The sequence below is a fragment of the Salvelinus fontinalis genome, chromosome 42 (assembly GCF_029448725.1).
Source record: "Salvelinus fontinalis isolate EN_2023a chromosome 42, ASM2944872v1, whole genome shotgun sequence".
NCBI lineage: Eukaryota > Metazoa > Chordata > Actinopteri > Salmoniformes > Salmonidae > Salvelinus > Salvelinus fontinalis.
The window spans coordinates 20,706,956-20,724,451 of record NC_074706.1 but is presented as its reverse complement, the minus strand read 5'-3'; the positions used below and the strand labels follow the sequence as shown (position 1 = coordinate 20,724,451).

At 43.4% G+C, this 17,496-nt stretch overlaps 1 protein-coding gene across 2 annotated transcripts; it reads right to left on the bottom strand.

Moving 5' to 3' along the window:
• Positions 1–36: 36 nt before the first annotated feature.
• On the bottom strand, positions 37–15,551 carry LOC129840996 (uncharacterized). 2 transcript variants are annotated; one of them, XM_055909079.1, is made up of 7 exons: positions 15,056–15,547; positions 14,538–14,668; positions 14,174–14,338; positions 10,851–11,009; positions 10,354–10,465; positions 10,011–10,138; positions 37–1,139 (listed from the first exon to the last, which is right to left on the bottom strand). In XM_055909079.1, exons 1-7 carry the CDS (start codon positions 15,312–15,314, stop codon positions 282–284), a joined length of 1,812 nt encoding a protein of 603 aa, XP_055765054.1. In that variant the 5' UTR covers positions 15,315–15,547; the 3' UTR covers positions 37–281. The 2 variants fall into 2 exon arrangements, with proteins under 2 accessions (XP_055765054.1, XP_055765055.1); XM_055909080.1 differs by lacking the exon at positions 37–1,139 and adding an exon at positions 9,545–9,703 and having other exon boundaries at positions 15,056–15,551.
• Positions 15,552–17,496: the final 1,945 nt, after the last annotated feature.

Here is a 17,496-nt window from a genome sequence, read left to right as displayed (position 1 = left end):
ACGAGACTTGTTTAGAAATAAAAATGTTAGCAAGAATAGAGTAGAAAATAATGACTTTATTACGTCTACTAAGTAAGGTAACTATTCAGTTGTGCTTGAACTAGCCTAGGTTTACAGTCTCTAAAAACAGATTTACACAAGCCTGTTTCAAATGACAAGTTAACAAAAGATTAATCAGGGGTATGTGGTTAATTACCCCAAGACACTTCACGTGATAACTATAACATTTTAGCTAAAGAATAGTTCCCGGATATCCCCTGCGTACATCTCAAGCCACACTGCTACAATTTCTCCCCGTTGTGGACAGTCCTATGTCTGATAAGGCTAGTCAGGAAGGAGAAGCTCTTGTAACACAGTTTGCACTTGAAGGGCTTGTCCTTGGTGTGAACAGTTTGATGAGTCTTCACATAGTACGCATGAGCGAAGCGTTTTCCACATGTGGGGCAGGCGTACGGCTTGTCGGCGTCAGTCGTAATGCTCGACTTCCCACATTGTGACGCAATGACACCAGAGGTGGTAGAAGCAGGAGCCACCACATTCAGGTGGTTCGTCTTTGAGCTCCCTCCTTGACCTCTAGTCATTGTTTGTGTGTTGTTGGTATTGTGTGCTGTGTTATAGGCTAGGAACCTCTCATGGTGAACGCCCATCGTGACCCTGTCTGTATTTGTGGGGTAACCGTGAGGTAACTGAGGCAGGCTAGACCCAGGTCTTCTATGAACCCAGTCACTAGGCATTAGATGAGACCCTAAAGGAGAAGACAGATTTGCTGATAGACTACCACCAAGGGGGTCTCCCACCACTCTATGTGAAGGCTGAAGCCCAGGGTGACCTGCTCTGTTCATCATGGATACTGTGGTGTTTGTATCATAGGAACAGGAGGGTCTATCTCTATCAGCTCTGTCTCTCTGATGACTACCAGGACTGAGGTGGTTCAGTCCACCTGTCCACTGGTTGTGTTCTGTGTGGTGGTGGAGTCTCTGTCCCTCGGGGTTGGGTCCTGGTTCTGACTCGGAAAGGAAGAGCAACGGTTCCTGATCCATGGTCCTGATCTGGTGCCAGGGTTTGTGACCAGCCGCTTCATAGGTCCAGTCTCTTCTGCCAGTAACATCAGATATCAGTAGGTCCTCATGGACTGGAGACTGTAAATAAAGATTTTTCAGAAGAGCATATAAAGGTTTATATAAGAAACTCTTTCCTGTCCACAAAAACATGACAAGATATAAAATGTTAACCACAGTCAAGCCCATCTCTAATACTGTGATTCAAGAACCTAACAATATGGAGCTATTGGGAGTTATTATACACTGCTCAAAAAAATAAAGGGAACACTTAAACAACACAATGTAACTTCAAGTCAATCACACTTCTGTGAAATCAAACTGTCCACTTAGGAAGCAACACTGATTGACAATAAATTTCACATGCTGTTGTGCAAATGGAATAGACAAAAGGTGGAAATTATAGGCAATTAACAAGACACCCCCAAAATAGGAGTGATTCTGCAGGTGGTGACCACAGACCACTTCTCAGTTCCTATGCTTCCTGGCTGATGTTTTGGTCACTTGAATGCTGGCGGTGCTCTCACTCTAGTGGTAGCATGAGACGGAGTCTACAACCCACACAAGTGGCTCAGGTAGTGCAGTTCATCCAGGATGGCAAATCAATGCGAGTTGTGGCAAAAAGGTTTGCTGTGTCTGTCAGCGTAGTGTCCAGAGCATGGAGGCGCTACCAGGAGACAGGCCAGTACATCAGGAGACGTGGAGGAGGCCGTAGGAGGGCAACAACCCAGCAGCAGGACCGCTACTTCCGCCTTTGTGCAAGGAGGTGCACTGCCAGCGCCCTGCAAAATGACATCCAGCAGGCCACAAATGTGCATGTGTCTGCTCAAACGGTCAGAAACAGACTCCATGAGGGTGGTATGAGGGCCCGACGTCCACAGGTGGGGGTTGTGTTTACAGCCCAACACCATGCAGGACGTTTGGCATTTGCCAGAGAACACCAAGTGGCAAATTCGCCACTGGCGCCCTGTGCTCTTCACAGATGAAAGCAGGTTCACACTGAGCACGTGACAGAGTCTGGAGACGCCGTGGAGAACGTTCTGCTGCCTGCAACATCCTCCAGCATGACCGGTTTGGCGATGGGTCAGTCATGGTGTGGGGTGGCATTTCTTTGTGGGGCCGCACAGCCCTCCATGTGCTCGCCAGAGGTAGCCTGACTGCCATTAGGTACCGAGATGAGATCCTCAGACCCCTTGTGAGACCATATGCTGACACATGCACATTTGTGGCCAGCTGGAGGTCATTTTGCAGGGCTCTGGCAGTGCACCTCCTTGCACAAAGGCGGAGGTAGCGGTCCTGCTGCTGGGTTGTTGCCCTCCTACGGCCTCCTCCACGTCTCCTGATGTACTGGCCTGTCTCCTGGTAGCGCCTCCATGCTCTGGACACTACGCTGACAGACACAGCAAACCTTTTTGCCACAGCTCGCATTGATGTGCCATCCTGGATGAACTGCACTACCTGAGCCACTTGTGTGGGTTGTAGACTCCGTCTCATGCTACCATTAGAGTGAGAGCACCGCCAGCATTCAAAAGTGACCAAAACATCAGCCAGGAAGCATAGGAACTGAGAAGTGGTCTGTGGTCACCACCTGCAGAATCACTCCTTTTTTGGGGGTGTCTTGCTAATTGCCTATAATTTTCACCTTTTGTCTATTCCATTTGCACAACAGCATGTGAAATTTATTGTCAATCAGTGTTGCTTCCTAAGTGGACAGTTTGATTTCACAGAAGTGTGATTGACTTGGAGTTACATTGTGTTGTTTAAGTGTTCCCTTTATTTTTTTGAGCAGTATATATAACTCAGCAAAAAAAGAAACGTCCTCTTACTGTCAACTGCGTTTATTGTCAGCAAACTTAACATGTGTAAATATTTGTATGAACATAAGATTCAACAGACAAAAACTGAACAAGTTCCACAAACATGTGACTAACAGAAATGGAATAATGTGTCCCTGAACAAAGGGGGGGGGGGGGGGGGGGGGGGGGGGGGGGGTCAAAATCAAAAGTAAGTCAGTATCTGGTGTGGCACCAGCTGCATTCAGTACTGCAGTGCATCTCCTCATGGACTGCACCAGATTGGCCAGTTCTTGCTGTGAGATGTTACCCCACTCTTCCACCAAGGCACCTGCAAGTTCCCAGACATTTCTGAGGGGGAATGGCCCTAGCCCTCACCCTCCGATCCAACAGGTCCCAGACGTGCTCAATGGGATTGAGATCTGGGCTCTTCGTTGGCCATGGCCGAACACTGACATTCCTGTCTTGCAGGAAATCACGCACAGAACGAGCAATATGGCTGGTGGCATTGTCATGCTGGAGGGTCATGTCAGGATGAGCCTGCAGGAAGGGTACCACATGAGGGAGGAGGATGTCTTCCCTGTAACGCACAGCGTTGAGATTGTCTGCAATGACAACAAGCTCAGTCCGATGACGCTGTGACACACCGCAACAGACCATGACGGACCCTCCACATCCAAATCGCTCCCTCTCCAGGCATCGGTGTAACGCTCATTCCTTCGACGATAAACGCAAATCCGACCATCACCTCTAGTGAGACAAAACCACGATTTGTCAGTGAAGAGCACTTTTTGCCAGTCCTGTCTGGTCCAGCGACTGTGGGTTTGTGACCATAGGCGACGTTGTTGCCGGTGATGTCTGGTGAGGACCTGCCTTACAACAGGCCTACAAGTCCTCAGTCCAGCCTCTCTCAGCCTATTGCGGACAGTCTGAGCACTGATGAAGAGAGTGTGCGTTCCTGGTGTAACCCGGGCAGTTGTTGCCATCCTGTACCTGTCCCGCAGGTGTGATGTTTGGATGTACCAATCCTGTGCAGGTGTTGTTACATGTGGGCGTCTCACAGTACGGACATTGCAATTTATTGCCCTGGCCACATCTGCAATCCTCATGCCTCTTTGCAGCATGCCTAAGGCACGTTCACGCAGATGAGCAGGGACCCTGGGCCTCTTAATTTTTGTGTTTTTCAGAGTCAGTAAGGCCTCTTTAGTGTCCTAGGTTTTCAGAACTGTGACCTTAATTGCCTACCGTCTGTCTGTAAGCTGTTAGTGTCTTAACGACCGCTCCACGGGTGCAGGTTCATTAATTGTTTATGGTTCATTGAACAAGCATGGGAAACAGTGTTTAAACCCTTTACAATGAAGATCTGTGAAGTTATTTGGATTTTTACGAATTATCTTTGAAAAACAGGGTCCTGAAAAAGGGACGTTTCTTTTTTTGCTTAGTTATATACAGATACATGTCTGTCTGTCTGTCTGTCTAAGTCCAAACAGTCTGCAAATGATACAAAATAACCAAGTTAGTCAGCAGAGCCAATTTAGTATTCTTTTACACAAAATGGCATTAGAATCATTTTTATGATTGCACAAAACGATACATGACAAGTAGAGTAACTTCTCACCATGGTAACTTCGCTTTGATCAAATTAATTTTAGAATACTTTGGAAAAAGTTCAACATTACACACAGCTTCATGTCAAATAAACATGAATTAAGGCACTATGATTGTCTAAAAACACCTAAAGGGACAAAGTGTGTTAAAATACTAAAGTGATGAAAAGTGACAGACACCATCACATACTCATCATACTCATTCTTTCCTCAGTTCATCTCATCCAGCTCCCTACTACATCCAAAACCAACAGAATGAACTACAAACTAACTAACTAGTACTACATTACACGTTACTACCCACTGGGCACAAACTGGTTAATTCAACATTGTTTCATCATAATTTGTCAAGGCTAGGGGGTGCTGTTGTCACTATTTATGGAAATCGTGTAATTTTTGAAACGGCTTCCTACAAAATTCTTTATCGTACAATATGCATATTATTACTATTATTGGATAGAAAACAGTCTATAGTTTCTATAGGCGTTGAAATTTTGTCTCTGAGTGGAACAGAACTCATTCTACAGCAATTTCCCTGACATGGAGTCAGATTTCACACATTTTGGCCCCTGTTCTGGAGTCAGTTTTAAGGCCACTTATTGCTATGAGTATACGGACACTGCTTACGTCTTCCCCTGGATGCCTTTACGTGATGACGCTTTGAATGGTATCGATTGCCCAATCACAGCCACTATAAATGAAAAAATCCTGTAGGTAGGAACTCTTTTCTAGGTGCGTCAGGCGCGCGGAGGACACCGACCTACTGTTTTTCCAAGCATTAGTGTAGCCAGTTATATTTCTCCGGTCATATTTTTACTCGTTATAGGAGTTAAAAACATCATAAGGTAGTTAATTTAAAGCGTTTTATAGCAATTTATATCCGTTTAGTGCGATTTTGGGACATTTATTTCTGAGACACTGTGAATCTCTGGGCACCGTTCCAGTTCATGCCGAACGCAATGTGCATTTCTACATGGCAAGAGGACAGCTTTCGACCAAAAGACGATTAGACCCAAGAAAGGATTCTTTGACCAAGATTCTGATGGAAGAACAGCTCAAAGTAGGAACAATTTATTATGATAAATCGAGTTTGTCGAAAAATGTTAGTGGCTTAGGACGCCATCTTTTTTGACGTAGCTTCGCTTGGCGCAAACTGTATTGAAAAGTAAGGATAATTTAAAAAATGTAATTCTGCGATTGTATTAAGAATTAAATTGTCTATCAATCGCTGTCCACCCTATATTTTTTAGTCACGTTTATGAGTATTTATGTATACGACTAGATCACTGTCTAATATGGCGCACGACATTTTCTGACCAGCTGGGCTACTTTTCTCATTGTCTAACTATGATTTTGGTGGCTAAATATGCACATTTTCGAACAAACTGTATATGTATGTTGTAATGTGATGTTACAGGAGTGTCATCTGAAGAATTCTGAGAAGGTTAGTGAAAAAATTAATATATTTTGGCGATGTTTACGTTATCGCTCTCTTTGGCTAGAATCAATGCTGGGGTAATGTTTGCACATGTGCAATGCTAATATAACGATTTATTGTGTTTTCGCTGTAAGACACTTAGAAAATCTGAAATATTATCTGTGTCTTTCGATTAGTGTATGCTGTGTATTTTTACGAAATGTTTGATGATTAGTAGTTAGGTAAACACGTTGCTCATTGTAATTATTCTAGTCCATTTGTGACGGTGGGTGCAATTGTAAATTATGACATCTACCTGAAATATGCACATTTTTCTAACAAAACCTATCCTATACCATAAATATGTTATCAGACTGTCATCTGAGGAGGTTTTTTCTTGGTTGGTGGCTATCAATATCTTAGTTTAGCCGAATTGGTGATAGCTCCTGGTGTTGGTGGACAAAGAAAAGATGGTGGATTATGCTAATGTGTTTAGCTAATAGATTTACATCTTTACATTGTGTCTTCCCTGTAAAACATTTTAAAAATCGGACATGTTGGCTGGATTCACAAGATCTGTGTCTTTCATTAGCTGTATTGGACTTTAATGTGTGAAAGTTAAATATTAAAAAAATATTTTTTTTTTTGAATTTCGCGGCTCTGCCTTTTCAGTGGGGGTGGGGGGGGGTGTGCCGCTAGCGGCACCCCGGGGCTAGACAGGTTAAAATACTAAAGTGATGAAAAGTGACAGACACCATCACATACTCATTCTTTCCTCAGTTCATCTCATCCAGCTCCCTACTACATCCAAAACCAACAGAATGAACTACAAACTAACTAACTAGTACTACATTACTACCCACTGGGCACAAACTGGTTAATTCAACATTGTTTCATCATAATTTGTCAAAGTTTTGTGACATGGAATCTACGTGGAAAATACATTGGATTTGAAACAAGTCGCGAATGTATAATTGTTTTTATTTTTACTTTTGTAACAAAGTCATCTTCAACGTAATATCCACTATAAGAATTTTACTTAGCTTGATATTCATCATTGACTATTACTAGTAAAAATTCCCTGTCTTAGGTCAGTTAGGATCACCACTTTATTTTAAGAATGTGAAATGTCAGAATAATAGTAGAGAGAAAGATTTATTTCAGCTTTTATTTCTTTCATCACATTCCCAGTGGGTCAGAAATGTACATACACTCAATTAGAATTTGGTAGCATTGGCTTTAAATTGTTTATCTTGGGTCAAACGTTTCGGGTAGCCTTCCACAAGCTTCCCACAATAAGTTGGGTGAATTTTGGCCCATTCCTCCTGACAGAGCTGGTGTAACGGAGTCAGGTTTGTAGGCCTCCTTGCAAGCACACGCTTTTTCAGTTCTGCCCACAAATTTTCTATAGGATTGTGGTCAGGGCATTGGGGACTATGTTGTCCTCAAGCCATTTTGAATCAACTTTGGAAGTATGCTTGGGGTCATTGTCCATTTGGAAGACCCATTTGCGACCAAGCTTTAACTTCCTGACTGATGTCTTAAGATGTTGCTTCAATATATCCCCATAATTTTCCATCCTCATGATGCCATCTATTTTGTGAAGTGCACCAGTCCCTCCTGCAGCATGATACTGCCACCCCCATGCTTCACAGTTGGGATAGTGTTCTTCGGCTTGCAAGCCTCCCCCTTTTTCCTCCAAACATAACGATGGTTATTATGGCCAAACAGTTCTATTTTTGTTTTATCAGACCAGAGGACATTTCTCCAAAAAGTATGATCTTTGTCCCCATGTGCAGTTGCAAACCGTAGTCTGGCTTTTTTTTTTTTTTTTTAATGGTGGTTTTGGAGCAGTAGCTTCTTCCTTGCTGAGCGGCCTTTCACGTTATGTCGATATAGGACTCCTTTTACTGTGGATATAGATACTTTTGTACCCGTTTCCTCCAGCATCTTCACAAGGTCCGTTGCGGTTGTTCTGGGATTGATTTGCACTTTTCACACCAAAGTACGTTCATCTCTAGGAGACAGAACGCGTCTCCTTCCTGAGCGGTATGATGGCTGATTGGTCCCATGGTGTTTATACTTGCGTACTATTGTTTGTACAGATGAATGTGGTACCTTCAGGCGTTTGGAAATTGCTCCCAAGGATGAACCAGACTTGTGGAGGTCTACAAAATAATTCTGAGGTCTTGGCTGACTTTGTGTCATGCACAAAGTAGATGTCCTAACCGACTCGCCAAAACTCAAGTTTGTTAACAAGACATTTGTAGAGTGGTTGAAAAACAAGGTCTGATGACTCCAACCTAAGTGTATGTACCATCTACCAACTTCAGCTATATATATGTATATATGTATGTATGTATGTATACAAATGTTTTATTTAAGAAATAAGGCATGAGAACCTGGGAATTATTGTGTGATAACTAGCTCCTAAGGGCTGTTTACCCGGGCCTTGGCTTTGCCTTGGGCATAAGAACAGCCCTTAGTCGGGAGTTATCACAGGATAATTCCTGATAATTCCCTCTCATGCCTTATTGCTGAAACAACATCTAGGTTGCTAAGAGAGATATCCGAATAGCCAGCACCAATTTCAAGTTAAGATAGTTGTTTTATGAGATCGCCAGTGTCTCAAGTATGAGGGCAATTGCACCACTATAGTGCACCACTACAGGACAGCCAGCCGATAGTGGCCGCTAGATCTGCACTATCGTCTAGGTTTGATGTGCGTTCCCGGTAATACACTCGTTTCCCCTGTGGACCGGGTCGTACATAAAGCGTCCTCCATTCAGGCTTTAAAGGCATCATTTTCCTCCTTAACTAGCTTTAAAATGGTGAGCCGCGGGGGGGGGGGGGGGGGTTGGGGGGGATATGTGTACTGACTAAATAAAACAACATTTTCCACCAATATTTTCAGACACCTTAGGATGTTACACACTTGGCTGAATGCGGTGGACAACCATAGTGGCCATTTGGTAGTGCTTTTAGAGCAATCACAGTCATAACACATTAAGTTGTTGTATAAATAAACAATATCTGACATTGTATTCCCATGGTTGAAAGCTCAGTGATAACACAAGTGACAACTAAACCAAAAATCTGACAGATTTTTCTATTGGAATTTGTTTTTACTTTTCGATGCTTGAAATCATAGTGATAACACATTGGGAATTCAACAAACAATTAACTGTCATTTTGAGTAGGTGAAAATAGATTGGAATCTCATTGATCAACCAAGTATCTACCAAATATTAACCAATTCTACATGTTGAAATGACGTGGTGTACCCAGTGGGTATACACAATTCATGGACCATGTGCATTTTCTGCTGGTGTATCCTGAGGTAGCTCCTCTCTGAAAACCTTTTCCTGCAGTGCGTACAGGTGAACGGCCTCTCTCAAGTGTGGACCTTCAGGTGCATCTTGAGATCGTGCTGGCGTGAGAACCTCTTCTCACACTGGGGACAGCTGTAGGGTTTCTCCCCTGTGTGGACTCTCTGGTGCCTCTTCAAGTTGGACGAATGGGAGAAACTAGCCCGGCAAAGGTGGCAGCCAAATGGTTTCTCCCCTGTGTGCATCCTCTGGTGGATCTCCATCTGTTTGGGGAAACTGAAGGCTTTTCCACAGAATGAACACGGGAAGCGCTTCTCTTTGCCACCGGATCTACTGACAGTGTTACTACTACTGTCATTTGTCAATGGGCTTGTGTAGCCATTTAGTGTTGAGGCACTGGCATTGTCTGATGTCTGGTTTAACATTAGGAGAGTGTGAGGAGGATGAAGGCCAGGAAGTGTCTGTGTTGTCGCAGGGTCCATGTTCCAGTTGATAGATCCTATAGAAGGCAGGTTGAAGGCAGCACCTGTTAGAGGGTTAACCTGAGGCGCCATCAGTCTCTCTGAATCACAACTATAGGAGCATGACGGAGCATCGCTAGCCGAGTCTGTGTCTGTTCTCTCTCGCCACATACGGACACCTCCCCATCCCCGCAGACCAAATCTACACCTCACCCTGGTCTCAGCCAGTCTGCTGTCATGGAGACTAAGTTTGGTTGTTGTTTTGTGTTCGACTGTCTGTTTCTGGTTGTGATTAACAGTGTTGTTCCCCAGCCCAGAGTTGAGGACGCTGTCCCATCCACTGACCTCCACTATGTTGCCTCTAGTCCTGTCCTGCTCAGTGACATTGTCCCCTGGACCCTTGGCTGCACCAGTCTGGTTCTGGGAATCCAAGATGTCCACCCAGTCTCCTCTGTTAACCTCCAGCCAACCACCTGTAGGAAAAGTTTCGACTTTACGAACATGGCAGAGAACTCTACATATGGAGGTTTTTTTTAGTCAAGTTCATATGTTATAGAATTGTATTGATTTGATTTAATGAATTAAGAAAAAGAAAAAACCTAGGTGCATCACTTCAATGTGCTGTATGTATTACTATTCCCATTGAAGATCTATTACTGTATGGAGGCTATATGTATTTCTCCCTTACCTTGCTCCCCCATCTTTAGTCCACTCAGCAGATCAATGCTCTCTGGTCCGTCCTCTATCATCTCCTCTTTGACCAGCAGCAGATCAGGCTTCCCATCCTCCATGTCTACTGACTGTAAGAGATACAGAGTGAGAAAATGTTGGATCAAGACATCTGATATGAGCACCCTGCTATGGAGCATCTTCTGATTGGGCAATGATGGATTGCTGTGAGCACTATGCAAACATGTTAGTTGATTTGATTACTTGACACTATTTAATGGTTTGAAAATTCAAAAGGTATGGTCCCACACTTAAGACAACATGTATGAAGACCTGGGCCCGTATCCACAAAGAGTCTCAGAGTAGGGGTGCTGATCTAGGATCTTTCCATATGATCTTAATCATTATGATCTAAAAGGCTAAACTGATCCTAGATCAGCACTCCTATCCTGAGAGGCTTTGTGGATACAGACCCTGACCTAATACCATTCAGACAGTAGTTCACAGTGGGCTCACCTCAGTGAGACTGTGTGTGGTCCTGTGCTGCTCAGCTGGTTCCTCTGTGGGTTCAGGAGGTGTAGTCTGGTTGTTCTCCATGACCATGGTCCCCTCAGGGTTCCCCAGACTCTCACACCCCTCCTCCTTCACAAGCAGCACCTCTGGACCCTCCTCCTCCTGGAAGAGAGGTAATACAGATTACACAGACATACACTCCCCCAGGTACGTACACCCAGAAAATACACACTTTAATGATGGATGGGCCATACTTGTGAACATTAGAAACTAACATTAAATTCAAACAGTTGCTCTGTCACAAAATGTGCATCAGCCAATTCAAATCGTCAATTTACGTGCACGTGATAGAACGCTGGATTGTAGCTGGTCCCATCAGATAACCTGGTACATGTTAGCCCTATGCTAACCTCACCAGATGACTGATTATTTCCTGGAACACAATTCCACATCAGCCTATCAAAGATCTTAGACTTTATATCACCCAACAAATGGTATTTCTTAAAATAGGTCAACCCTGGACACCAGGGATATTTTAAACCAACAAATTCAAGGTCGCCTTTTGTTCCGTAACAACATGCCAATATTGAATTGATGCATCCTTGACAAGGCTACTAGCTGTTAGTACTAATGTTAGACACGGTTCAGCAATAAAGATGTAGGTTCTACAACATTTAAGTTAATATTCATTCATCGTTTAAAAAAAAAAAGGTTGAAGATGCCTGTGGTCTTGTCAAATAGTTGTAATTTACCCTTACTGCCATCACTAATTGGTGGTGTAATCCACTAAGGCAGTAAACCCAGAGATGGCAAGGTATGATGGCCGCGAGTTCGAATCCCCCTCTGGGCAAGGATTTCATTTGAGGAAAAAGCACTCCACCGTGGGTCCTCGACTGAAAAAGTAGATTATAAAATGCATCTAAAACATTGTAAATGTAGCCTACAATTCTATGTAATATAGTAGCAACGATTATTTATGTAGCAGTGCCAGTAGCCTGTGTGTCGGTCAGCAACAAGAAGCTACTCATAAAATGTATTGGTAATCTTCATTTGCACTTCTCCTCTTCACACATTTAGTGTAAGCCTAATATCTAGCTTCTTACTTTCAGTTGTCTCTATGACTATGGACACCCTGAAAGCAGTGAATGGTATTGTGGTACTACCTTATTAATAGGCCTACAGCGTGCAGTAGGATGCGTTGATCAGTTGATTGACAGGCGTGCTTCTACACCTGCATTTCTTGCTGTTAGGGGTTTTAGGCTGGGTTTCTGTACAGCACTTTGAGATATTGATATTGTAGAACAGGGACAATCCAAGGCATAAGCGGCCTGCGCCCCATGGCAAAATGTGTAGAATTACAGCAACTTTAAAACTGAAATTCTCTCTCTGCCGTCAAAGGGCAAAAAAAATTTGCCGTGAGGTGGTGGGCCCCCCAACCAAATCTCGCTTAGGGCCCCCAAAAGCTAGGACCGGCCCTGCTTTAGAAGATAAACGATAAACTTTCCTCTAGTGTGGATGCTCGCCAACGTGGGTTTGAGTCCGGACTGGTGATCAACTTTAAAAAAAAATAACTAACACTGTTACTGCAATACTGCCATCAGTAGGAGGATAATGAGAGTGCTTGACTTTAAGGTCACTCTGATGCTAGTGTTTGTTCACCTCAATCTACGTCAACATTTATAATTGGCTGATGCAGAACTTGTTCCAGGAAATAATCACTGTTATCTGGTGAGGTTAACATAGGACTAACATGTAGAAGGTTATCTGATGGGACCAGATACAATTTTGGGCTCCCGAGTTGCGCAGTGGTCTAAGGCACTGCATCTCAGTGCTAGAGGCGTCACTACAGGCCCGATCCCAGGTTGTATCACAACCGGCCGTGATCGGGAGTCCCATAGGGCGGGTTAGGTGAGGGTTTGGCCGGGGTAGACAGTCATTGTAAAATAAGAACTTGTTCTTAACTGATTTGCCTAGTTAAATAAACTATAACCTACTATCACGTGCAAGTAAATCAATGATTTTAATTAGCTAATGCGCAGAAACAGAGCAACTGTTGAAATTTAAAATGTACATTTCAAATATGTCTCAATCTGTATGAACATCATATAGCCTACACAGTACAAACACAATATGTAACAGACTTTTTAGGCTTATATATCACAATGTCTGGATACAATATTCTACCCAGGAATATTCAACACTGAAATATGTTACTCTCACTATTCTAAATGCATCTGTAGATATTTTCTGCTGACAATGAAAATTAATCTTTAGTGCAGGATTTGATCTAAACGTCAGAAGCTATTGAGTGGATTGTTTTTTCTGCCTATGTATCCTGAGGTAGCTCCTCTATGAGAACCTCTTCCTGCAGCGCATACAGGCTTACAGCCTTTTTCCTGTGTGGACCTTCAGATGCATCTTTAGCTTGTTCTAGTGGGTGAACCTCATCTGACACTGGGTACAGCTGAAGGATTTCTCCCCTGTGTGGACCCTCTGGTGCCTCTTCAGGTTGCATGCCTGGGCGAAGCACATGTGACACTGGGTACAGCTGAAGGGTTTCACCCCTGTGTGGAACCTCTGGTGGATCTCCACTTTCTGGGGGCAGCTGAAGCCTTTGTTACAGAACATGCAGAGGAACCGTTTCTCTTTACCACCTGTTGTTGCTCCCCCTCCTTGAGCCTGAGCACTTGGTCCTTTGAGTTCAATACCTGATCGAAAAGGACATGGCGGTCGTGTGAATTGGAAGGCCCCATCAACGTGGAGACTGGGTCTTGATCCCTGAGTGTGTGTAAAGGGGAGTGGGTCGCGACATTTGGATTTGTCTCTAAGCTTTCCCTATAATCTAAGAAATCTCTACCTTGCGAGTGTCCTTCTCCTGAGGGAGTCTCATCCACATTCCATGTGGGAGGAGCATCACCCTCCACTTTCACAGTCACTTCATCAATGACTATAACCTCTCTTATCTTGGCACCCTTCATAGTACACACTACTACTGTACTGGTTCCAGTCCCCTCTAGACAGATCAGTCTGTGTCTCTAAACCCAGAGATATGTTGCCAGGGTCCATCTCTGTAGTGTAAGAACAAGACAGATCACTGCCAGCCTCTAACGCGTCACCTGAGTCTCAATGGGAAATAACTTGAACCGCCCTCGAGCTCAGGTTATCATAAAGTAAATATTCTGAGCTGGGAACAGGAGGACAGCCCAGTCGCCCCAGCCTCCTGGGTATGACCTGTGGTCACATCCTGTGTGCAAAAGTCTTTGTGTTACAGATAACGTCTCTGTGTCCGTCTCTGACTTGAGGACGGTGTTCGGAGTTCCACTGACCTCCGTGATGCTGCGTCGGGTCCTGGGCTCGGGCCCGGTGGCGGTGAGGTCCTCCATGGCTACAGGGGCCGCTCCAGTATGGATGTCTCTGCTGTGCCGTGGGTCCTCCTCTTCTTCAGACCTCTCCAGCTTGACCCCAGGACCTGCAGCCTCTGCATCTGCAGACTGACACAAAAAGAGAGGTTATTATTACCAGTAAATTAGTTTAATTGGATAACAATATCTAAGGGAAGTTTCACAAGCTCCCATATGTTAGATATAAGAATGTACATGTAAGCAAATTAATAGCCGAGGGGAGCCTTTCTGAAATAAACGGGCCACATTTGATGTACTGTAATTTCTTATGTTACACTAAGACACTAACCTCTATCACAATAACGTGCTGGGTTGAGGTTCCACTCCCCTCGTCAACAGTGATGGGTTGGTCATCTCTACACGCGTTATGTGCCGCTGGCTTCACAAAGCTCCTGTGGCCTCGAGTGAGATGTCCTTCACCTGAGAGAGTGATTGGGGGAAAGGAGTGGTTAAGTTAGGTACTGTCAATGCTATATTATACACTATTGAAACTGTCTAGGATGGAAGGTAACACTTCTTGTAACTTCTTTATTTATTGTTCCATGCATATTTTTTTAATTGAGTTTGACAACACGACATTCAGTAAATCGAGAATCTGGTTACAATATTATATAGAATATGATATTTTGTCTTTGTGCAAGAAGCCTGGTCAAATAAAAAAACATTTACAAGATGGCTAGGTAATCAGTGTAAGTATTGCATACTATCCAAACACTGACCAAGATCCAATTCTGGGTCACACATCTGAACACATGCGCAGAGAGGAACGGGGCGACAGCCTCGGCCTTCTGCAACATCAAAATGTACCTCTTGCAAATCCTCTGTATCGGTCGAGGAGTTTCACACTACTGGGACGACTAGCGAGGACGCGCTCCCGTGCCATCTTCAATTCCAGTAGCTGTAGTTTCCTCCGCAATCCCCTGTTTTCTTTCTGGCTTTGAGTTATTTCCAAACGAACCACTGCATAGTCGTCGTCCACGATTTTACAGATCTCTGCCACCGCAGCATTTGCTAGTACCTCCATGATGGAGGCTATTTGAGTGTGAAAAACCATACAGTTAGCCATTGTTAGCTAACGTTAGCAGCTAGCTAGCTAGCTAGCTAGAAAACATATATCGTCCTGTCGACAACGCGAATTAAAGACTACCTGGTGTAAAATTGTGATGCTGTGCAGTCGAGGGATTCATATTGAGTTCCAGGGTGTTAATAAACGTCTAAATCACAATAAAAACGCTAAATGTAAGGAATTGTTCTTGGTCAATGTTAACTTCCGTTTATACTGACGAATTATTTATCTTTTATTCTTCCTCTCTGGTTTAATGGCTTTCGCAACAATTTGAAGTGCATGCCGCCACCTACTGTAGGGGTGGTTAAGTCAAACGATAAAAAAATTCAACTGTTCGAAATCAACCTGCTTTTCTGTTCAAATTAAACATTCTAATCAGGTCCCTACACAGGCTTAGAAAAGAGCCTGGAAGTTCGTGCCATCTTCCAACGACAGTATCCTTGCCCGTGCTTCTGCCATGAAATATTGATGCCCCTAATACTTTTCAGTCACAGACAACGAACAATATAATTAATAACGGTGGCAATAAGTGTTACAAAATCCACCTTCACAATGACTGTATCCAGATCTCTTGACTGACGAGGAACATTTACTGTTGTAAATGTTGTGCATCCACTACCATTTCCACTGGCCACTTGCCCATTAGACTCTCCCCAGCTCCACATAGGAGATCTGCTGGTCAGCCCTGATCCTTGACACCTCTACCTCTTTCACCCTAACAGGACACTCATGGAAGTCGGGAATATGATGCCCACTGCAGTTGCAACATTTTACATTCAGACTCTTCAATAACATACACCTCCCGTCTGCAAACACTTGAAACGCGGGTTTTACACGAACGCTCTCATGGCGTATCTTTTATTTATCCTAGTGGACTAAACTCCCAGGTGAAGTTAGTTTCTGATGAACAGTGGTGTAAAGTACTTAAGTGAAAATACTTTAAAGTGCCACTTAAGTAGTTTTTGGGGGTGTCTGTACTTTACTATTTATATTTGACTAATTTTACTTCACTACATTCCTAAAGAAAATGTACGTTTTACTCCATAGAATTTCCGTACCAGTCAAAGTACTCGTTGCATTTTGAATCGCTAGCATGACAGGAAAATTGTCAATTTCATGCACGTAAGAAAACATCCCTGGCCATCCCTGTTCGTTGTCTGTTGCCTCTGATCTGGCGCATGCTTCGTTTGTAAATTATGTTGTAGTGTGCCCCTGGTTATCCGTAAATAAAAAACACAAAAATGGTGCCATCTGGTTTGTTTAATAAATGGAATTTGAAATTATTTATACGTATGTATATTTTAGCTATTACATTTACTTTTGATACATAAGTATATTTAAAACCAAATGCTTTTGTATTTTACTGGGTGACTTTTACTTGAGTAATTTTCTATCAAGGTATCTTTCCTTTTACTGAAATATGACAATTGCATACTTTTTCCGCCAGTGCTGATGAACTTCAAATGCGTGGAGCCGAGACCAGGCTTTGTGGAATCTAGCTCCGACTACATCGATTCGCCCAAGGTCAATACTTTCAACAAAAAATATTAAACGCGTGTGTTTGTCCTCTGTAGTTCCGTGACTTTGTTTGTTGAAATCCTTACTTTTTCAGTAAAATGTTAACCAAACACAACCACTGACTGTTTGCTCATTGCTGTTGCTCAAAGATCAAAACTAGTGGTGAAGTTCATCAGAAAACTTCCTTCACCATGAGGTGGAGTTTAGTCCGCTAATATATCCCAGCTTTACATAGGTCGGGAGATACTCTTAATAAACAACAGTAATACAGATCAAATTTGCTCGGTTTTCCCCATCCACCATACGGGTCAAGCGACGTACATGAACTACACCTGGACTTTTCAGCCTGAGATATTAATGTCGGGATGCCAGAGATTATACTTTTACCGTTGCCCTGTTCTGAAAATCAAAGCTGTCCACTTCATGGGTAGATCATTTCGCGAGCCACAATGCACGCTCATTTTGCTCTTTAGATATACAACTCCTGGTTACTGACTGCATCCACTTTTCCCAGCGCCTTCTTCACCATCCTGACTTCAAAAGAGTTTCCCAAGTGAACATCCTCGTCCCAAAAACTTACTCCAAAAAGAAACGATTCATCAGACTCATTTTCCACAACAATTTTAGCTCTTTTCGTTCCATTCTTAGACTTCACTGTTGTCCA